This window comes from Narcine bancroftii, chromosome 2 (assembly GCF_036971445.1).
Source record: "Narcine bancroftii isolate sNarBan1 chromosome 2, sNarBan1.hap1, whole genome shotgun sequence".
Taxonomy (NCBI): domain Eukaryota; kingdom Metazoa; phylum Chordata; class Chondrichthyes; order Torpediniformes; family Narcinidae; genus Narcine; species Narcine bancroftii.
Genome location: NC_091470.1, coordinates 291,917,586 through 291,941,197, shown reverse-complemented (window position 1 = coordinate 291,941,197; position 23,612 = coordinate 291,917,586). Strand labels below are relative to the sequence as shown.

Below are 23,612 nucleotides of genomic sequence, written 5' to 3'. Positions count from 1 at the left end.
TGAATTATACGTAAACTGGGCTTTACACAATTTCAGTACTTTCCAATACTGTATTGTAAACTGAAGATTAATGTAGAAATATAACATTGTGCTGAGTAATAAATGCCGAAGAAAACTGCAAGATATGGTTATTTCTGAGTCTGCCTAATCTGTTCAGCATTTCCTGTATCTCACTTTTTGTACGTATTCCTTTGATATTTTTCTCTCACTCTCATGACTATTAACCAAATGGCTTCCAGAAATATCCAGCCCTCCTCCACTCGCAGCAATTTAAAACTAACTGACCTTCTACCTTCTCGATAAAGGATTCTTGGATGCTGGGTGATCTGCTGATTCCCTCCACCAGCTTGCTTGCACACGATCCTGCATCTGTGCTTTGTGTGTTTCTCCAGCTTTCTACTTTACCCAGCTCTGATAAGGGCCTTCAACTGTCAATATGGACTCATTCCATTGATGCTCCCTGACCTGCTGATTGTTTCCACTATTTTTCTGTTTTTGTGTCGTATTTCAAACCTTTGCCTTCTAGTTTTGATTTTCAGAGCTGGAACTTCCAAATATAGTTAAGGAACATGGGTGGCTGCTTCAGGAACTGTGAGGCAATAAGCTGCAAGTGTGTCTTGCTACATGTATCACCAATTAGCTACATTCCTCACTCTTTTCAAGCTTGCAGTGGTTCGCTATTGCAGAGAAAGTGAAGTAGTGACTTTAAAGGCCATGATCACCAAAAAATTTAAACTTGGAGCAGCAGTGAAGCAAGATCTATGAGCATATGTCTAAAAACTGGTGATTCTTCACAAATGGTTCAAATAATTCATAGCAACCAGATATATCACTATGAGGTACAAGGGCCACTAATTGCTGCAAGAATAATAGAGGATTGAACGGAGAATTCAAGAGTGCAATCAGATAGCTACAACTGAATCTAATTTCATTGTTTTTAACAATATAAAATTGTATAAGTTTAAATATAGCTTAATTTTTGTACACCAAAGATGCTTAAATTCCTGACAGTGTTTCTTTATATCAACAGCCACGCATTGGAATCCTACACAGCTCTTCCATACAGTTTACGATCGCCTTGCCCTCCGAATCCAATCAATCGTCCAGCTTATCAAGGGAGCAATCCTATCAGCGATATATGGTCCAAACAAGCTCTGAGGATTGTAGCCAAATATATGAAACGGTAAAGTCTAGAACTTCCATTGCTGAAGTCCACTGTAATTCCATGCTGTTTTGTCTACAGGGAGGATTGCTGCTTAGGAAGAAATTGTTTAAGATAATAATTTCAGTTTTTTGAAAAGAACATTTTTTCTCATAAAAGAATTGGGATATATAATGACACTGGTTCTTAATATTAATTTTCCCAGGGCAGGAGCAGTGGGACTTCTGTACAAAGTGAAGGGAGGAAAGTTTAGGGAAGATATCAGGGGTATGTTTTTTTTTACACAGAAAGTTCACAAGATTTAAGAGCTGAATTAGGCCAATTGACCCATTGGGTTTGCTTTGTCATTTAATTATGAGCTGATCCTTATCACTCAGCCCTACTTCCTGGCCTTCTTCCCATTACCTTTGATCCCCTGACTAATCAAATATCTGTCAATTTCGGTCTTAAATACACCCACAGACTCATGACCCTCTAGCTAAAGAAATTTCTCTGCATTTCTGTTTTAAATTGATGCCCTTTTATCCTGAAGTTATGCCCTTTTGTACCATGGAAAACAAGTGTGTCACATCTACGCTAACCAGACCTTTCAACGTTCAAAATGTCTCTGAGGTCACCCCTCATCCTTCTGTACTCCAATGAGTACAGTCCAAGACCTGATACACCTCATATGCTAACCTTTTCATTCACGGTATCAACCTTGTAAATCTTGTCTGAACCTTCTCCAATGCTGGCATATCCTTTCTCAAATAAGGTGCCCAAAACTGTACACAGAACTCCAAGTGAAGTCTCATCAGAGTTCTATACAGTCTTATCATCACACCCCTGCTCTTGTTTGGTATTCCTCTAAGGTATGCCAACATTGCATTTGCTTTCTTCACAGCAGACTCAACCTGGAGGTTAGCCTTTAGGGTATTCTGCATGAGGGTTCCCAAGACCCATTGTACCTCCGAATTTTGAATTTCTCCCCATCTAAGTAATAGTGTGCCTATCTTGTATGACTGTATACTTCCCAACATTGTATTTCATCTGGCCACCTCTTTGCCCATTCTCCTCATCTATCCAAGTCTCTCTGCGTCTTTCTGTGTCCTCAGCACAACCAGCTCTTCTACCTATTTTGGTGTCATCCACAAATTTAGCCACAAAGCCATCTATTCCATTATCCAAATCATTTTTATACAATGTAAAAAGAAGCGGCCCCAACACTGATCCCTGCGGCACACCACTAGTAACAGGCAACCAACCTGAATAGGATCCCCATGTTCCCACTCTCTGTTTCCTGCCTATAAACCAATGCTCTATCCATACTAACATTTTACCTGTAATTCCTTGAGCTCTCATTTTGTTAAGCAGCTTCATATGTGGCACCTTGTCGAAGGCCTTTTGAATGCTCAAGTACACTACATCTACTACTTCTCCCTTGTCTATCCTATTTGTTATCTCCTCAAAAAAATTGTAGTAGGTTTGTCAAGCATGTTTTTCATTTAAAGAAACCATGCTGACTTGGACCGATCTTGCGATGCTCCTCGAGGTACTCCGTAATCTCATCTTTGACAATTGATTCCAACGTCTTCCCAACTGCTGATGTCAGATTGATAGGTCTATAGTTTCCTTTCTGGCTGTGAATGCCTTGCAAGAGGTGGCGGTGGAGGGTGAAACATTAGGGACATTTAGGAGACTCTTTCATGAATGAAAGAAAAATAGAGGTATGAGGTAAGGAGGGTTGCGTTTTAAAAAATTTTGTTAGGAATATATAGGTCGGCTCAACACTGAGGGCCGAAGGGCTTGTACTGTGCTGTAGTGTTCTAGGTTTGCTACCTGCTGCCAATCACAAAGAGGATCCATACATCAGCATGTTAATGCCAAAAACTATCAATTATCAACCTGACACCCTGTAGGAAAAAAAAACTTAAAGAATCGTAAGTAGTCTTCATTCATTATTCAGCATGCTATTAATAATAATGTTGAATAAACAAGAATTTCATAAACATACAAAATCATGTTGCTCAAAATGTAATGTTCATGCATTTGCTGGATCTTTTTGACACCAAAAAAACTATTTGGAAATGAACGGCTAGAACCTCCTGGGAAACCCTGTTGTTTGTCCCTCATATCAGGGCCTTTGTGATTCTCATGCAAGTGCAGAGGTCCTATACTTGCACAATAGCAGAGCTGTACCACACTTTCCAGCTACATTCCAACATTGGATTTCATTCCACCTGCAGAGCACTAAATTGGTGCAATTCTGTAACAGTTCACTGGGGAAACCTGTTCAGGGAAGCTGCACCTGGTTAGAGCAACCATCAGAACAGCAATCCCTGTCAAGTGTTCCAAGACAAAGTATAAAGAACAAGTATAAGTTAATTTTGTTGAATTAATTGTTTACAATATTACTTTTTAAAAATATGTTCAATAATTTTAACGTCATGTTTGTTTAATTGTAAAAATTGTAATCAACTATTTCATGGGCAGGGCCGACCAAATTGATGGAATTACATAGTACAATATTATTTGGTAGTGAATCAACAGTTAGGATCACAAATCAGTAGCAGGAAATTCTCAATAGGCAAGCTCTTGGTTTATGTATGTGTTGGTGGCAAGCACCAGCACCCTGTAGAGTTTACAATGGCAACTAGCTCTGTGGTAAGACCAATAATTTGAAGAAATAATTATTATACTGTAAATTACACAATCCCTGTTAAATACTAATTCATTTTTTAATTGCTAGTGCTGTCCAAAATCCTGATGACCACGAGGCAAGGTTCAACATGCACCTTGCAAGTGCTTTTGCTGGAATTGGATTTGGAAATGCTGGTGTTCATCTTTGGTAAGCAATCCTGTGCACTCCAAATGTTCAAAACACTCATGGAAGTCGTGCTTTAAAATGAAAAGGTCTAATACTTTAAAGCACACATGTCAAACTCAGGCCCGCGGGCCAAATTTGGCCCGTGATATAATTATATTTGGCCCGCAAGATCATATCAAATATGTATTAGAGCTGGCCCGCTGGCCGCCGCGCCAGTATAGCGCATGCACAGCTAATACTACAAATCCCAGAATGCTTTGCAAATGTGTTGGCACCAGCCCGTCAGCCCGCTAATTGCCCCCACCTCCTCTCTTTACTTTCATTAGCATCTGCGACCTGTCGCCCAACTCACATGTAATAAACCCCTTACGAAAAATGGCCAAACGAAAGACAGAAAACAGGACCTTTCAAGACAGGTGGGAGGCGGACTATATGTTCATCATTTTAAAAGACAAACCTGTTTGTCATTGAAGCAAGTTGTTATTTCTTTTGACTTGTTGGCTTGTGAAAAAAAATACATTTAAAAGGAGCTTAAAGGCTATAGAGAAATATTATTTATTGAATATTTAATTTCTCATTTGTTAATGCTGTTTAACCAAAACTATTATTAAACATTTATTTTGATAAGAAAAAGTTTAACATTACGTATGTTGAAAGAAGAAAAAACATGCAGATGTTGTTGAAAATTTTCAATAAATATTTAGTTTGGCCCACGACTTAGTCCAAGTTTTTAATTTTGGCCCTCTGTGAATTCGAGTTTGACACCCCTGCTTTAAAGTCTTGTAAACTGATTTCACTGTAAATTGCCCTAAGAGCCCTGATGCCAAACTATTGAAACCATGGGCTGCTCAGCAACAGTGTTAAAGTATTCTCACCTTCAAATGTGACTGCAGGACCATTGCACCCAAAAATCTGTCTGAATGGTGCACCACAAAGGGCTATCATAAAAAAAGTTCATATAAGAAATATAATGCAGCTTCTTGCAGAGAGATCCCCTCCTTTAATATTTAAGTTCACATAGGTGCAGATTGTACTCTCAAACCTTGTTCCAGTCTTCTGTTTACCAGTTGTGAGCCTGGATCACATAATAAAAACATGCCAGTCAACTGTGAAAATATCTAGGTCAAGCCCAACTCAATGCTTACCCAACATTCATTCATGCAGACTTTCCAATATGAGTTGCAGGAAAGCAATCAGATAAAGTAATCCTAGTTGTTTTTACTCTTTCAGAAATACTGAGACCATCTATGGTACAGCACCTCCATAATGTTTGGGATTAAGACTTTTTCCTTTAATTTACTCCCGTGCTCCACAGTTTTAAATTTCTAATCAAACAGTTCACATGTGATTAAAGTGCACGGTTCAGATTTTATTCAAGATTATTTGTATACATTTTGGTTTGACTATTTAGCAGTTTTTATGCATAGACCCCTCATTTCAGGGCACCATAATATTTGGGTGAAATTAATGTTATGTCTATTAAAGTCGTCATGTTTAGTACTTCGCTGCATATCTCTTGCATGCAATGAATGCTTGAATTTTGTGATTCATAAACATCACCAGGTGCTGAGCATCTTCTCTGGTTATGCTCTACCAGGCCTCCACTGCAGCCATCTTCAGCTCCTGCTTGTTTTGGGGGCTTATTCCCTTACATTTTCTCTTCAGAAGGCATTGGTTTTCGATCAGATGATTGACTTGGCCATTCAAGAATTTTCCAGTTTTCAGCTTTGAAAAACTCCTTTGTTGCTTTAGCAGTTTGGGATCATAGTCCTGCTGTATGATGAAGTACTGCCCAATGGGTTTGGAGGCAATCACTTGAACCCGAACAGATAAAATGATTTTATACACCTCAGAATTCATTTTTCTCCTGCCGTCACCAGTTACTCATCACTGCGCCGGTACTGGTACCTGTGGCAGCCATACATGTCCAGGCCATAACACCCACACCACCATGTTTCATAGATGAGGTGGTATGCTTTGGATTTTGGGCAGTTTCTTTCTGCCTCCACACTTTGCTCTTGCCACCACTCTGATACGGGTTAATCTTGGTCTCAACTGTCCACAAGACCTTTTTCTAGAATTCTGCAGGCTCTTTTCAATACTTCTTGGCAAACTGTAATCTGGTCATCCTGTTTTTGTGGATAACTAGTGGTTGGCATCTTGCGTGTAGCCTCTGTATTTCTGTTCATGAAGTCTTCGGTGGATAGTAGTCAATTAACACATCCACACCTGCCTCCTGAAGAGTTTCTGATCTGTCAGATCAGCATTTGAGGATTTTTCTTCAATATGATGAGAATTCTTCTGTAATCAGCAGTGGAGGTCTTCCTTGGCCTGCCAGTCCCTTTGCAATTACTGAATTCATCAGTACAAACTTTATTCCTAATGATGTTCCAAACTGTTGATTTTGGTAATTCTAAGGTTTGGGCAATGACTCTTTCTGCTTTAATCTTGCTTTTTGCCTCATAATGACTTATTTAACTTTCATTAGCACATTCCTGGTCCTCATGTTGAAAAATGGCAACTACAGACTCCAAAGGTGATCAAAAGCTTAGAAGCAAGCCAAAACCTCATACCTGCAGTAATGAAGCAATTATACATACCTGAGTACTCACAAACACCTGTGAAGCCAAAAGGTCCCAACATTTTTGTGCCCTAAAATGTATGTATAAATCTCTGTATAAAAGTGCTGGAATTGCTCCATGGTCAAACAGAAATGTATACAATAATCATGAATAAATTCTGAAATCTCTACTTACATCACATCAAATGTTTGATTACAAATTTAAAACTATTGATCATGGGCCATTAAAGGAAAAAAGTGCCTATGTCCCAAACATTATGGAGGGCACTATATGTGCAGATTATACTCTCAAACCTCATCCAATTCACCAGTTGTGAGACTGGGTCATGTAATAATAACATATTTGAAAAAATCTGGTCAAGCCCAGCTCAATGCTTACCCAACTTTCATTCACACACACACTTTTCAACAAGAGCTGTAGAGGAGCAATCAGATAAAGTAATCCTAGTTGCTTTTACTCTTCCAGGGATACTGAAACCATTCATGGTAATTCAACTGCTTGTTTGGCTGTGATCAGAAAATACAAAATTTTAAAACGTAGTTTGAGGCAGAACCATGACATCCCTACAAACCCAATTTCAAGGAAATGCCATTTGAACTCTGGCAAGTCTGGATTTGACCACAATCTATTCACCATTGGATCTGTATTATCAACTTATATTTCTCCTCCCATTACAAGAATCTACATTTCTTGTCATAATTTCAGAAATTCACATCGTATATGTCATTAGATTTAGGATAATGCTCCCTCTGTTTATTCAGTTTCTAAGTGCAGTCAGAAGAAACTTTACTCCACTGCCAATCCTTCTCTCATCCAATTTTCTTTCACATTCAGTAACCAATTTAGATAACTACTTTCCGCCTTAAATGCTTGAAATTTTCAAACAAGTATCTTAAGGGAAATCTTGTCTCTTCTGAAAATCCACACATACTTTTATCCACTTTGTCTTTTTTGTTAAGGTAACCAGTCACTACTTAAAATAAAAATTGTTTTGCACAAACTCATAATAGCAAATATTCTCAATAATGCTTTCTTCATCGGCATAAAACCTAATGAATGATTCTTTTGGTTTTGATATGAGACTTTACAAATTGTGCTGAATGTTCACAATTCAAATTACAAGTTGACAACAGAACTAACCTGGATCGTGTGTTTTCATTTCTTAGCCATGGAATGTCCTATCCAGTGTCTGGAATGGTGAAAACATTTAAAGCTAAGGATTACAACGTAGATTATCCTTTGGTGGTATGTTCATGTTTTAATTTTTACACACCGTATAATAGGCCATGATGAGAAAATGGGTCACATGGCATGTCAATTAGGAGCTGTGGAATTCTGCTCCAGAGTTTGTGCTAGATATCATTTCGAGGTGAAACTAATCAGCTGTGAAATTGGACCAGGCATTGTCCTGTGTTATTCCTATTAACATTCCTGATGTTTTCCTGGTACTAGGCACAAACCAAATGATGCATTTATTCATATTCAATACATTTATGGCTGCTCTAACATCAAGTGAACCAGAAAGCACCAGACACCGACCATCATGGAAGTCTCTCATTTGAATTAGGACCACTTAGTGCCAGCCTGTTGCTTTATTTTCCACAACAAAGGGAGCTACATAACAGCAGGAGACCTGACTAAGTACCTCCAGAAGTGATCAGGCTGCTCCAACACCGTCTATCGAAAGCTGTGCAACAAAACAGTGAGTGTTTCTCCCAACATTTAGATGCCATGGCATTTCAGTGGATGCCTCAGTGGTGATACTACTTCCCATCAATGGTGGCCACTTAGAGAACGTCTGAGACCTTTGGATAGTGAAAATAGAGGCACTTGAATGAAAAATCAGCTCGCAAATAGAATCTTCAGAAGCATAGTATCCTATGTGTCCATGGAACAATGCATTCCAAAGCTCAGGTTTTCTAAGACTATCATCAGTGAGCTATGTGATAGCCTGTTCTCAATACTTAACTGCTTTTGCATGGCAGTCATGGTCACATTGACTCACAAGTTTCTTGGCGCAACAGGTTTTTGCAATATTTTCCAAGGTACTCACTCTTGCATAAGGGAGTTCACCCATGCATTGCATTCACAAATAAATTATTGTATATTTGTATTGTCTGTAGACTTCTCAATGTTGCTGCTAAATAAAGCAAATAGCAAATACAAAGATCCCAATAAAACATACTCCTTCAAAGGAAGTCAACCCAACTAACAACACTGGCCAATGTGAATATATATCTGAAGTCATACCACATGAAACATCCACTTCATAAAGCTATGCTAACTTTTTTAACATTAATATAGAATATTGTAACACAATACAAGCCCTTCCGCCCATGATGTTGTGCTGTTTATAAACCTTTTCAACAAACAAAACCTTCCCTCCTTCACACCAGTGGCAGTGGCAGATTAACCATTAGGCTGAGTAGGGGCCTGGCAGGAGCCTTGGCTCTACAATTCTTAAATTCAACCCCAAATGTTCAATTGACCTCCCCCCCCCCCCCCCCACACCCCCGGTATTTTTTGACCATTTTGGAGACCCCTCATACATTATTTAACATAATGTCACTTTATTCTATTCAACGAAGGGTGGAGCAGGGGGAAAAAAAATCAGGGGGAGCCTTACAAAGGCTCAGCCTAGGGGCCTGGGTGGCAGTTAATCTACCACTGTCTCATAACCAATGCCCTTACTGTAACAGCCTCCAGCACCACTCATGGCAATGCATTCCAGGCACCCACTACTCTCAATGTAAAAAAAAAATTAACCCTGACAATTCCCCCTAATCTTCATCTTATACAGATGTCCTCTGGTGTTTGTTACTTTCACCCCCCCAGAAAAGGGTGCTGGCTCTCCACCTTATTATGCCTCACATAATCTTTTCTCCAAAGAAAAAATTCCTAGCTCTGGTAAGCTTGCCTCATAAAACACATTCTTTAATCCAGGAAATATCCTGGTAAATCTCCTCTGTACCCTCTCCATAGCTTTTACATCCTTTTTGACCAGAACTGAACACAATATAAAAGCGTGGTCTAAAAAAGAGTTTTATAGAACTACAGCAGACCTCACAATTCTTGAACTCAATCCCCCCAACTAATGAAGGCCTGCATACCATAAGCCTTCTTAACTACCCTATCGACCTGTGCAACAATCTTTGAGAGATCTATGGATTTGGACCCCAAGAGTCCTGTTCTTCCATACTGTTACGAATCCTGCCATTAACCATGTACTCTGTTTTCAATTTTGACCTTCTAAAATGCATCACTTCACACATATCTTGATTGAACTCCATCTGCCACTTTTCTGCCCAACTCTGCATCCTGTTTTAACCTACGACAACCTTTTACATTATCGGCAGCACTTCCAACCTTCATGTCTTCTGCAAATTTAATGATCCATCCCTATACATTTGTCTAGGATATTTATAAATATCACAAAGAGAGAAGTGCCAGATCAGATTCTGCAGAACTCAACTAGTCACTGACCTCCAGGAAGAATGCATTCCATCTACTACTACTCTCTGCTTTTGGCAGGCGGGCCAATTCTAAATCTACACAGCCAAGGTCTCAATGATCCCATGCCTCATGACTTTCTGAATGAGTCTAATGTTCATATATCTAACAATCTACTGTGATTTCAATGAAGAATTGGTGCATGTCAGACAGCAGGACTTGCTGGCATTGCTATGTCTCCATAGTGCAGACAGCCATTGACTGTGTGGTAAAACCACTGTATGTATATATTCATCTGTCTGGGCACACACATTGGCTGACTGTACCTGTGGCTCCGCCCACAGGCTCCTGAATAAAAGTGACTGTCCCCCAGTCCCCTCCTCATTTCGGGACAGTCAACTAGCAGAGATGTGCCTTCATTGTATTGCGAATAAAAGCCTATCAGTTTTGCTCAACTTCAGTCTTTTGAGTCCTTGATGGTGCATCAATTTTATTTGCAATAGTCTTGACAATGGAGCAGATCTTGAAGCCAGAGAAACTGGAAATTGGCCCTCAATCACCCAAGGCATCTACCAAATTTGAACTCTGGGTGCACTGTTTCAAAGCATTTCTACAGGCATCATCAGCCATCGTTCGGTCGGAGAACAACAAATTACAGGTACTGCTCTCCCAAGTCAGGCCTCTATTGTACTCGATGATCAGGGATGCCACATCCTATCCATAGGCAATGGGCATAATGAAAGGTCAACGAGGTCTAAGCCAGACCCCTCCTAGTGAACCGAAAGCAGCGACCATGGGAATCAACCACCAAGTATCTCCGGGCCCTGTGAACCCTTAGACGGGCCTTTGAATCCAATGTCATGAAAGCTGCGGAGTACACGGAGGACCTGATTAGGGATATCTATGTTGCAGACATCAGGTCCAATTACATCTGCCAGAGACTACTACAGCAAGGTGAGCTCAGTCTGTGGAGGGTGGTCGAATTGGCAGGCACCCTGGAGGTGGCCCTTCAGAACAGGGAGACCTACTCAACCAACAGCGTGGCTGCCTTGCGGTTTGTGCCGCCACCATCACATTCTGCCAGTGATCCAACCATGGCAGCCGTACAACGCAAGCACCTAACACCACTCTTTAAAAACAAGAGGTGAATGTCATAAACCACTGTACATATGAATTTATCTATCTGGGCACATCCATTGGCCGACTGTACCTATGGCTTCTCTCACAGGATCCTGAATAAAGGTGGCTGTTCCTCAGACACCTCCTCAGTTCGGGACAGTTGACCAGCAGGGATGTGCCTTCATTCTTTTGCAAATAAAAGCCTCAGTTTTGCTCATCTTCAGTCTTTTGAGTCATTGTTGGTGCATCAGACTGCATGGGCTAAGTGTGGACCTTCAACAGTGGATGTTGAAGTAGAACTTTCAGTAGAGTAATTTGATGTTGGGAAGTAAGTTATAAGTTGTTATTCCTACACAAGCATTCTCTTTTTGCAGCCACATGGCCTTTCTGTTGTCCTGACTTCTCCTGCAGTCTTCACTTTCACAGGCTCCATGTGTCCTGAACGTCACTTGGAAGCAGCAGAGATACTAGGTAATGACTGAATCCTCAACTTCCTTACAAATCAAAGTTAATCTGTTGATAAGTCCTTTCATTTTCTTTCAAAACTGTCTTTTGACTCTGCAATTACAAAGACAATTTTATGAATAAAGCAGAATTGCAAACTGAACGCATCAAATTAGCCCACCACTTGATTCTTTTGTAATTAAGTTTGTCCACAAATTGTGACTAAAGGAATAAATTAAATGGCCTAAAAGTTAACCCTTTCGTAAAAGTATACGTTGAAAAGGCGCTGTACATACTTCTCATGCCAGGGAGTGCATTTCTCTGCAAATATAGTGCAAGGTATTGTACAGATAAAGTTTTTGGTTCTATGATGTTACATCATTGGACACAACTGCAGTGTTATTGAATTTGTTCATTTTTAATGCAGTTGTTTTTGGAAAAAAAATTATTACAATCACATATAGGTAATAGTAAAATGGAAAAAAAAGTTTTGTGTAGTGAATGCAAAGTGTGGCATCTTTCTGATACTACAAACATTGACTCTCTTTCAGGAACTGATACGAAAACTGTGAAACGTGAAGATGCAGGGCTCGTTCTGGCTGATACGCTTCGGAATTTCCTATTTGAGCTGAATGTTGAAGATGGACTAAGTGCCGTTGGTTACACTAAAGAAGATATTCCAGCTTTAGTCAAAGGAACACTGCCTCAGGTCTGTAGTAATGGTGGTGAAGAGAGGTTTCAAAATGAGTTAAATTGAAAGAAAGATAAATAAATCAGTAAAATAAAGAGGGGGATTTTTCTGCAGCAAGTTGACGATCGTGCTGGTCACGCAAGGAAAATTGAGTGCTTGTAACTGTGCTACAGTCTCAAGTTACAGGCAGTTGGTCAGAAAATGTAGATATTAACAGGAAAGGTTTTACTATGGTATCATGAACAGGGTGCTTTACAAGAAATAATGGTACTACTGGGAGAACCAACACCAGAGAAATAGATGTAAACAAGAAGTCTGCAGATGGCAGAGAACTAGATCAATGCACAAAAGTGCTGGATGAACAGCAGCTCACACAGCATCCATGGAAAGCAAACTGAAAAGTCACTGATTTTCAGGCTCCACCCACCATTGTGTTTTATATATCAGCCACTTCCAGTGCATTTGTGTATAAAGATAAAAGCTACAGGCTACTGGCCTTGACAATGTTGGTTTAAAATCGAGACATCCCATTATAAAATATAGGATGTAATAGGAAGATTTGCAGGCACCCTGATGCTGTCCAGTCACCCCTATAATGATCAATTGTAATGCAAGTTCTACTTGACCTCACAGAAATTTACTTTTGGAAGACTCTGTTCTCTTTGGCCTTTGAATTAGTTCTGTCTGGGATCAATAAATTGTTTTCAGGTTAGTCCAAAGAGGGCTGCAAAAGACTTAATGTCCTAAAGATAGCAAGTGAGATTTATCATGGCTTCGATTGATCCCAACACCCGAAATGTTTCAATTATTCATACTGTTGGCCACATGAACCTTAATTATGTAATGCTCTTGAAAAAGCTGTCTTGAGGAAACAACAGAGAGTCCAGGAATAGATGAAGGAAGGGGTCATATTGGTAACTAACCTTAATAATGAAACAACAAATACATTTTCAACTTGAGCAGAGTCATTTTTAATTTTCCTGCACAGCAAACTATTGCATATGCATAAATTATTGCATATGCATAAATTCCCCATTTGTAGTTTGCCCTTCATGGACTATCACTGCTTTCCTGATATCATTAACCACTGAGAAGAAAGTCTGTTCCTTGTGATTTTTTTAAAAATTATAAATATTGTCTGCTGTTACCTTATTCCACTGTTAAATGAATATGTACTGAAAAGATTGTGAATACATTTTTAAAAATTAAGCAGCTTTTCAATTGATCTGTTTTAGGAAAGGGTAACAAAACTGTCCCCAAGGCCTCAGACAGAGGAAGATCTGGCAGCTTTGTTCGAGTCTTCCATGAAACTGTATTAACCAAATTACACCATGAAGAAAACTCACTGAACATAAAATAAGGAGGTTACTGTTTGGTGTGCCAATGTGTCAAAGTATGTTTTAAACGTGTTCCTTTATATGTTAATATAAAACATTATAAGTTTCTGAGATCTATTTTTCTGAGTGTTACCAGTTGTTATACCATAGCAATGGGTAGTGGAAGAGAAAATGGATATTCTGTATGTCTGCCAGACTTCCTCAGCTAAACCTGTCTGAGGAACTAATTGCAGCTGTTATTCCTTCACGTTTTAAAACATGATTTGTTAGCAAAGTTTGTTTATAACATCTAATCAATTTTAATCCCTTGTGAATGTTCTAATGTTTATTTCTCTGTAATAATTTTCAAAATTAGAGTTTTTAATTTCCGAGTTCCCCAACTGTGAAAAATCTTCTGCATAAAGGAGGCTTTAAAAATATAAAATATCTGTGGAAAGTTCACAGGAGCAAGACCACAAAATGGACATTAAATCACATCACAGACATAAGGGCAGGTGTCCAAAACCCTAGTCAAACAAGCAGGTTAATGAGCATCTTAAAGGACCAACAAAAGGTTATTATGTGATTAGGAAAAGGCTTTCCAAGATCGCAATGCCCAGGTAAAGCAAAGCAAAAAAAGGAATGTTGTGATAGAGATTGCTTAATAAGGAGCTAAGATAGGTGACCACAGGGTTTATGCATTGGAGCACACAAAAACCCAGCATAAAGAGCAGAAGGGCTGCACCACCTCAAAAATTAAAAGCCTATACCTTTTCATTGGGGTCTTTTTGCTCCACCTGTGAAGAGTCTCATGTTCCTTCATTGGCCTTATCAATCACCTCAGGAGTAGTAGCAAATCGGCCTTGTTTATAAGAGCCTCCATCAAGTGAAATAGGACTTGATTAGGACACAACCAATTGCAGTCAGCCTTGTGCTTACACTGAGTATAAGGAGGAAGCCAAATCAAAGCTGCATTTGTATAGTCAACATTACAAAGACATGAAGTAACACATAATTGCTGAAGCGACATTATGAAGGAAATAGGGCTGAAAATGTGTTGAATTTTTGTTTTCAGCTATGAGGAAACCATATTCTAACATATAAAATATGTATCTTTACCTTTGCTACATAAAGGCACTGTTTGACCTGCTGAGTTTCTTCAGCATTTGTGTGTTTTAAAACTTAGCCACAATCCTGTTTTACCGATAAAATATGTAAATCATTGTGCACATTAGAATATGACATAGATATAGAAAATGTAATTACAAACCATGAAGTGGATCTAAACTTGCACGTTACTAGTAGAGTTGCTTAGGGGCATATTTTTCCCTCGAATGAGAAATGGAGGTATAGGCAAAGTCGCCATTTTCTTCTGATGGCCGATAGAGTTTGGCATCTGTGATGATGATGGGAGTTTGTTGTCATACACACAAATGGTTCTTGCACTGATATTCTTACTTGCTTCATAAGTCACCAGTTACAATTATTTAACTATAGAAGTTGGTGATTAGGATCTCCCAAGAAACGTGAAGAATTAAACAGTGTCAATATTTGACCTTCCAGTGAGAATCTTTTGCCATATTTAACCCTTTTTATAATGTCAAGGTGGTGGCATGGGGTTAAATTACCAAATTTAAAATCCTGAGGCCTTAGCTAATCCAGAGACACATTGAAATTCCATAATGGCATCTATGCAATTTAAATTCAGTTAATTATCTGGGTCTTAAAAATAAGATTCAGATTTCAGATTTGATTTATTGTCAGAGTACAGAAATGACATCACACAACCCTGAGATTATTTTTCCTGTAGGCAAGGCAGAATTACCACTTATTTGTAGTACCAAAAAAACTGTCAATAAATGTAAACATATGTAAACAAACTGACTGCAATATAGAGGAAAAAAAATCAATAAAATGCAAAAGTAAGTGTCTTTAAATGAGTCCCTGACTGAGTTTGTTGTTGAGGAATCAGATGGTGGAGGGGTAGCAGCTGTCCTAAACCTCTTACCTGTTGATAGCAGTGAGAACAGAGCATGTGGTGGTTGATGTGAATCCTTAATGATTGCTGCTGCTCTCCGATGGCAGCGTTCCCTGTAGATATTCTCGATGGTGGAGAGGGTTTGCCTGTGATATCCTGAGCAAGGTCCACTACCTTTAGCAGGGCTTTATACTCAAAGGTGTCCCCTGAGTAATAACCACCATAAAATGGTTAACTCAAGACCCATAACAAAGAACATTACAGTATAGACCATTTGGCTCTCGATGTTGTGCCAACCTATATACCAAAAAAACACTGAACCCTTCCAACCTGATAACCATCTATTTTTCTTTCATTCATGTGCCTGAATCTCTTAAATCCCCTTAATGTTTCAGCCTCCGTCATTACCCACAAGTAAGGCATTCCAGGCAACTCTTTGTATAAAAAAAAATCTTACCCTTGATGTCTCCCCTAAACTTTACTCCCTTCACTTTGTAGTAGAGATGTCCCCTGGTGTTTGCTATTCCTGCCCTGGGTCGAAGGTGCAGGATCTCATAATCTTAGAACCATAGAATGCTACAGCACAGATAACAGGCCATTCATCCCTTCTAGTCTGTGCTGACCATTTTTCAGCTAGTCCCAATGACCTGCTCCCATTCCATAACCCTCATTCATGTATCTATCCAATTTAATCTTAAAACTCAAGATCGAGTCTGCACCCACCAAATCAGATGGCAACTCCTTTCACACTTCCACCACTCTCTGAGTGAAAAAGTTTCCCCGAATATTTCCCCTTTCACCTGAAAGTCATGTCCTAGAGTATTTATCTCTCCTAATCTCAATGGAAAGAGCCTACTCGCATTTACTCTGTCTATACCTCTCATAATTTTGAAAACCTCTATCAAATCTCCCCTTCTTCTTTGTTCCAAGAAATAAAGTCCAAACCTGTTTAAACTTTCCCTGTAACTCAATTCCTGAAGACCTGGCAAAATCCTAGTAACTCTTCTCTGCACTCTTTCAATCTTATTGATATCCTTCCTGTAGCTGGGTGACCAGAACAGGCCAAGATGCCAAAATCTTTCTCTACAACCCTGTCTACATGTGACTCCACTTTCAGGGAACAACGTACCGATATCCTGAGGTCTCTTTGCTCCTCCACACTCCTCAGTGCCCTACCATTTATAGTGTACGTCCTTCCTTGATTTGCAATACCTCACACTTGTCTGCATTAAACTCCATCATCCATTTACTGGCCCATTCTCCCAGATGGTCTAGATCGCTCTACAAGCTTTGAAAATCTTTCTCACAGTCCACTATGCCTCCTATCTTTGTGCCATCAGCAAACTTGCTGATCCAATTCACCACGTTATCATCCAGATCATTGATATAGACAACAAACAACAATGGTCCCAACACAAATCCTGAGCCACACCACTCGTCACAGGCCTCCAGTCTGAGAAATAACCATCCACTACCACTCTTTGTTTTCTCCCACACAGCCAAATTTGAATCCAGTTTACAACCCCTCTATGTATACCTAGTGTATTAACCTTCTGAACTAACCTCCCATGTGGGACCTTGTCGAAGGCCTTACTAAAATCCAGGTAGACAACATCCACAGCCTTTTCTTCATCTACCTTCTTGGTAACTTACTCAAAAAACTCTACAAGATTTGTTAAACATGACCTACCACACACAAAGACATGCCGAATGTCCTTAATCAGCCCATGGCTGTCCAAAAACCTATATATCCTATCTCTCAGAACTCTTTCCAATAATTTACCTACTACTGATGTCAGGCTCACTGGCCTATAGTTGCCTGGTTTATTCTCGGAGCCTTTCTTAAACAGCAGAACAACATGAGTTACTCTCCAATCCTCCAGCACCTCTCCTGTGGCCAAGGATATTTTAAATATATTCGTCAGGGCCCTTGCAATTTTAACACTTGTCTCCCTCAAGGTCTGAGAGAATATCATATCCGGGCTAGGGGATCTGTCTACCTTTATTTGCTGTAAGGCAGCAATCACCTACTCCTCCTTAATCTCTACATGTTTCATGACAGTTCTATTTGTTTCCCTTCCATCCTTATTCACTATGCCAGTTTCCTGAGTAAATACTGATGCAAAAAAATTGTTTAAGATCTCCCCATTTCATGAGGCTCCACATATAGTTGACCATTCTGATCCTCTATGGAACCAATTTTGTCCCTTGTTATCCTCTTACTCTTAATATACTTGTATAAACCCTTCAGGTTTACCTTCACATTATCTACCAAAGCACCCTCATGCCTTCTTTTTGCCTTCCTGATTTCCTTCTTTAGTATTCTCTTACATTTTCCATTCTCTGCAAGTACCTCATTTACTCCTTGTTGCCTATACTGGTTATACACCTCTCTCATCTTCTTAATCATATCATCAATATCCCTTGAAAACCTGTTAATTTTGCCTTTAATCCTAGTAGGAACATACAAACTCTGCACCCTTAAAATCTCGCCCTTGAATGCCTTCCTCTTGTCAGATATATCCTTGCCAGAAAACAGCTTCCACAAAATTGGCCTTTTTCCAATTTAAAACCTCAACTCTAGGACCAGACCTATCCTTATCCATAAGTAACTTGAACCTAATGACATTGTGGTCACCGGACCCAAAATGCTCACCAACACAGTCTTCTGCCACCTGACCTAATAGGAGATCAAGTATTGCATCTTCTCTTGCTGGCACCTCTACATATTGATTTAGAAACCTTTCCTGTACTTATCTGACAAACTCCAAGCCATCCAGTCCTTTTATAGTATGGGAGTCCCATTCAATATGTGGAAAGTTAAAATCACCTACTCTGACAACTTTCAGTTTCTTACAATGGTCTGCTATCTCCCAACAGATTTATGCTTCCAATTCTCAGACTATTGGACAGTCTATAATACAAGCCTATTAGTGTGCTCACACCTTTTCCATTCCTTAGCTCCATCCATATGGCTTCTGTAGGTGAGTCTACAGTGTTGTCTAAGCAAAGTTGTGTTATTTTCCCTGCCTAGCAATGTCACTCCTCCCCCTCTATCACGTCTGAAACAACTGAACGCCAAAATATTGAGCTGCCAGTCCTGCCCCTCCAGCAACTGTCTCACTAAGCAATAGTGTAGACCTCTGTTAAGTCTCCTCTCATCCTTCTGTGCTCCAAAGAGAAAAGTCCTAGCTCTGCTAACCTTGCCTCATAAAAAAAACTTATTTTCTAACCCAGGCAACATACAGGTAAATCTGCTCTGCATCCTCTCTATAGCTTTCACATCCTGCATATAATGAGGTGATCAGAAGTGAACGTAATACTCAAAGTGTGGTCTTACCAGAGATTTGTAGAGTTGCAACATGATCTCTCCAATCTTGAAGTCAATCCCCCTATTAATGAAGTCCAGCATCACATAGGCCTTCTTAACTATCCCATCAACCTATGAGGCAACCTTGAGAGATGTATGGATTTGGATCTCAAGGTCCCTCTGTTCCTCCACTGTTGTATCTGACCACTAACCCTGTATTCAGCCTTCTGATTTGACCTTCCAAAATGCATTACCTCAAACTTATCCAGATTAAACTTCATTTGCCATTTTTCCACCCAACTCTGCATCCTGTCTGTATCATTTTGTAACCCACAACAACCTTCAGCACCATCCACAACTTCTCCAACCTTTGTGTCATCCACAAACTTACTGACCCAACCTTCTGCTTCTTCATCTAGGGCATTAATAAAAATCACAAAGAGCAGGGGTCTCAGAGCAGATACCTGTAGAACACCACTCGTCATTGACCTCCAAGCAGAATACTTTCTGTCCACTAGTACTCTCTGCTTTCTACATGCAAGCCTAATTTTAATCCGCACAGCCAAGATTCGTGGATGGCATGCCTCATGACTTTCTGAATGAGTCTCTCATTGAGGACCTTGCCAAATGCCTTACTAAAATCCATATAGACCACATCTACTGCCATATCTTCATCAATTTCTTGTTTTACCTCCTTAAAAAAAACTCAATTAGGCTTGTGAGGCACAACCTTCCCTTCACAATTCCACGTTAACTATACTTGAGCAGATTGTACTTCTCCAAATGCTCATAGATCCTTTCCTTAAGAAAGGATCCTCTCTAGATGGCATAATGAGATGAAATATTGTTTAATAATGGAAAAAATTACATATGTTTTGTGTGATAATTATAATTTTTTTAATTAATAAGTGGTTGTTATATTCAGAATATTTACATTTCAATTTAAATTGATTAGATCTTAATATGTATGCTTAATTTTTTTTTAATATTTTTTTCTTTTTTTTCTTTCTTTATGGCTCTCCTTAGGAGAGTTGGCTGAACGGGAGGGGGGGGGGTGTTCTTTTCTTTTTTTTCTCTATATATGTCTAGGGTTAATTGTTGTATATGTTATGTACTAATTGTTTTTTGAATGACATAAATAAAGTTTAAAAAAAAGAATCTTCTCCATTAGTTTGCACACCATTGATGTATAATTCCCAGGATTCTCCCTATTACCTTTTTTAAACAAAGGGACCCCATTTGCCATTCTCCAATCATCTGGCACCTCCCCTGTGGCCAAGGAGGACTCAAGGATCATAGCCAACACTCCAGCTAGTTCTTCCCTCCCTTTCCACAGCAGCCTGGGGTATATCACATCTGGCCCCAGGGACATCAATCTAAATATTCTTAAGAAGATGCAGCACTAGGGAGAGTCACGTCATGGAGTAGTGGCCAGACGGTGAACTCCAGCCCTCTCAAGAAAAGTCGGAAAAAACAAAGGAAAACACAAAGGCACAGAAATAAAAGTTAAAGAAAAGTGAGTATAAAGGTACAAAGAAGATAGCGACGAAAAAACAAAAGTCGAAACCAATGGTAAGAAGAGAGGAAGAGAAGACAACGGAAGATGAAGGAAAAGGCCTTACCTGCTCGAAGAGGCCCGCGGTGGAGAGAGAAACCCGCTCCCTCAGGTCGGTAGAAATCGGACTACAAAAATGGCTCGCTGAGCCGAGTAAAAGTGCGCAACCGCGCATGAAAAAAAACACACCGACGGGAGGGGTGACCAGCTGGGGAGTCGATCTCCACAGCCGGCAACGACAGCTGCAGAGCACCTGCAGCAAGAGGAGAACACAGAAGACAATGGAAACAAGAAAGAAGAGAAGAGAAGGGCAACAAAGAAGCAGCAGGTGGCCAACCCAGAGGAAGAAGAAGAGGAAGAGGAAGAGTACAGTGAGATAGAAGAAGAAGGGAAAGGCAAGATAAAGGATTTACTTTCTCTTATTAAAGAATACATGGAGTCATTTAAAGAATGGCAAGCGCAGGAATTTGATGATTTAAGAAGAAGAATAAACAATACAGAAGAGAAAATGAATAAAATAGATATGACCTTATCAGAAATGGGAAAAAGAATGGACAAGGTGCAGGAACGAGAAGCAGCAATAGAAATGGAGGTAGAGGACTTAAAAAAGAAATTAGAGGAATCTAATAAAAAAGTTAAAGAGACACAAGAACTGTTAGCTCAGAAAATAGATATAATGGAAAATTATAACAGAAGAAATAACATAAAGATAGTGGGCCTTAAGGAAGATGAAGAAGGCAAGAATATGAGAGAGTTTATAAAAGACTGGATCCCTAGGATCCTAGGATGTCCAGAACTACAGCAAGAAATGGAAATAGAAAGGGCACAAAGAGCATTGACCTTTAAACCACAACCACAACAAAAACCAAGATCTATTTTAGTAAAATTCCTAAGATATACTACAAGAGAAAAGGTACTGGAGAAGACAATGGAAAAAGTAAGAGAGGGCAACAAGCCACTGGAGTACAAAGGACAAAAAATCTTCATTTATCCAGATATAAGTTTTGAACTCCTGAAGAAGAGAAAGGAGTTCAATACAGCAAAGGCGATTTTATGGAAGAAAGGGTATAAATTTATACTAAAGCATCCAGCTGTATTGAAAATATTTATTCCAGGACAACAAAACAGACTATTCTCGGATCCAGAAGAAGCACGAAGACGTGTAATAAGAGTAAAAATGACCACGATTTATATGTATGTGGGTAAAGAAGTATAAGTGTGTATATGTATAATGTGCATACGTGAATGTATCTGTATTGAGAGGAAAATATAGATAGTATAGACAAGAATTAATAAGGGAAGGAAATGGAATAGAGGGAATAAGGAGGGAACTAAAAGAGTGACCTTTGTTACATATGAAAAGTGAAATCTTTTCTGGGGGGGCTGGGTGGGGGGGAGTTGCGGTCACTGCAAAATCAGCTGACGCTTGCGAGTGAATTCACAAACCCAAATGGAGAGGGGAGATGTTGTTGTCCGACAAGGGATAAAGGACAACACAGGAGGGGAAGGGGAGATTGGGGCTAAAGAAGTTTTAAATAGGAGAATAAGGAAAATGTTTGATGTTTTAGGAATGTTGTCTTATAAAGGGTTTAAAATAAGAAAACAGAAATGGAAAAGGAGGAAAGGTAATGATGGAAAAACGGAAAGGGAAGATAAACAAAGTATAAAATGGCTACGTTGAACTATATGACTTTGAATATTAATGGAATACATAACCAAATTAAAAGGAAGAAACTGCTAAATTTACTGAAAAAAGAAAAAATTGATATAGCATTTGTGCAAGAAACACACTTAACTGAATTGGAGCACAAGAAATTAAAGAGAGATTGGGTAGGACATGTAACAGCAGCATCGTATAATTCAAAAGCAAGAGGAGTGGCTATATTAATTAGTAAAAATGTGCCATTTAAAATAGAAGAGGAAATAATAGATCCAGCAGGGAGATATGTAATGATAAAATGTCAGATATATTCGGAGTTTTGGAATCTACTCAATGTATATTCACCTAACGAAGAAGATCAAAAGTTTATGCAAGATATCTTTATGAAGGTAGCAAATACGCAAGGGAACATATTAATAGGAGGGGATTTCAACCTGAATTTGGATTTAAATATGGATAAAACTGGGAAAAAAATTAACAGAAAGAACAAAGTAACCAAATTTATAATTAAATCAATGGAAGAAATGCAACTTTTGGATATATGGAGGAAACAACACCCAAAAGAAAAGGAATATTCATATTACTCGGCCAGACATAAAAGATACTCAAGAATAGACCTATTTTTGTTATCAGCTAGTATGCAAGATAGAGTAAGAAAAACAGAATATAAAGCTAGAATACTATCGGACCATTCACCCTTAATATTGACAGTAAAGTTAGAGGACATCCCTCCAAGAATGTATAGATGGAGATTAAACCCCATGTTACTTAAAAGGCAGGATTTTAGAGAATTTATTGAAAAACAAATTAAAATGTATTTTGAAATAAATACGGAATCAGTGGAAGATAAGTTTATACTATGGGATGCAATGAAAGCATTCATTAGAGGGCAAATAATAAGTTATGTAACCAAGATGAACAAGGTCTATAATCAGGAAACAGAGCAGTTGGAAAGGGAAATAGTAAATATAGAAAAAGAATTAGCAATGAAGGAAGATACAACTAAAAGAAGAGAATTGGCAGATAAAAAAATAAAATATGAAACACTACAAACGTATAAGGTGGAGAAGAATATAATGAAGACAAAACAGAAATATTATGAACTGGATGAAAAAATGCACAAAATCCTAGCATGGCAGCTTAAGACAGAACAAGCTAAGAAAATGGTATTGGCATCAAGGAAAAAAGACAAACAAATTACATATAATCCAAAAGAAATTAAGGAAAACTTTAGAGAATTCTATGAACAATTATACCGAACTGAAAACGAAGGGAAAGAAGGGAAAATTTCTGACTAAAACTGAACTACCAAAACTACAAATAGAGGAACAAAATAAATTAACAGAACCATTTGGAATAGTAGAAATACAAGAGATAATAAAAAAATTACCAAATAATAAGTCACCAGGAGAGGATGGACTCCCAATAGAATTCTACAAAACATTTAAAGACTTATTAATTCCGCCCCTCCTGGATGTAATCAACCAGATTGATGAAACACAAAGCTTACCAGATTCATGTAAAACAGCAATAATTACA

At 38.9% G+C, this 23,612-nt stretch overlaps 1 protein-coding gene across 2 annotated transcripts in view; it reads left to right on the top strand.

Annotated features, from left to right (window-relative positions):
• The window catches only part of adhfe1 (alcohol dehydrogenase iron containing 1), a 36,147-nt gene extending 20,640 nt beyond the window's left edge, over positions 1–15,507 (top strand). For both annotated transcript variants that reach the window (XM_069921358.1, XM_069921357.1), the window contains exons 9-14: positions 1,031–1,183; positions 3,891–3,989; positions 7,717–7,795; positions 11,494–11,590; positions 12,115–12,272; positions 13,490–15,507. In XM_069921358.1, the coding sequence (XP_069777459.1) occupies positions 1,031–1,183; positions 3,891–3,989; positions 7,717–7,795; positions 11,494–11,590; positions 12,115–12,272; positions 13,490–13,573 (670 nt within the window). In that variant the 3' untranslated portion in view covers positions 13,574–15,507. The remainder of the gene's footprint in view (positions 1–1,030; positions 1,184–3,890; positions 3,990–7,716; positions 7,796–11,493; positions 11,591–12,114; positions 12,273–13,489) is intronic.
• Positions 15,508–23,612: the final 8,105 nt, after the last annotated feature.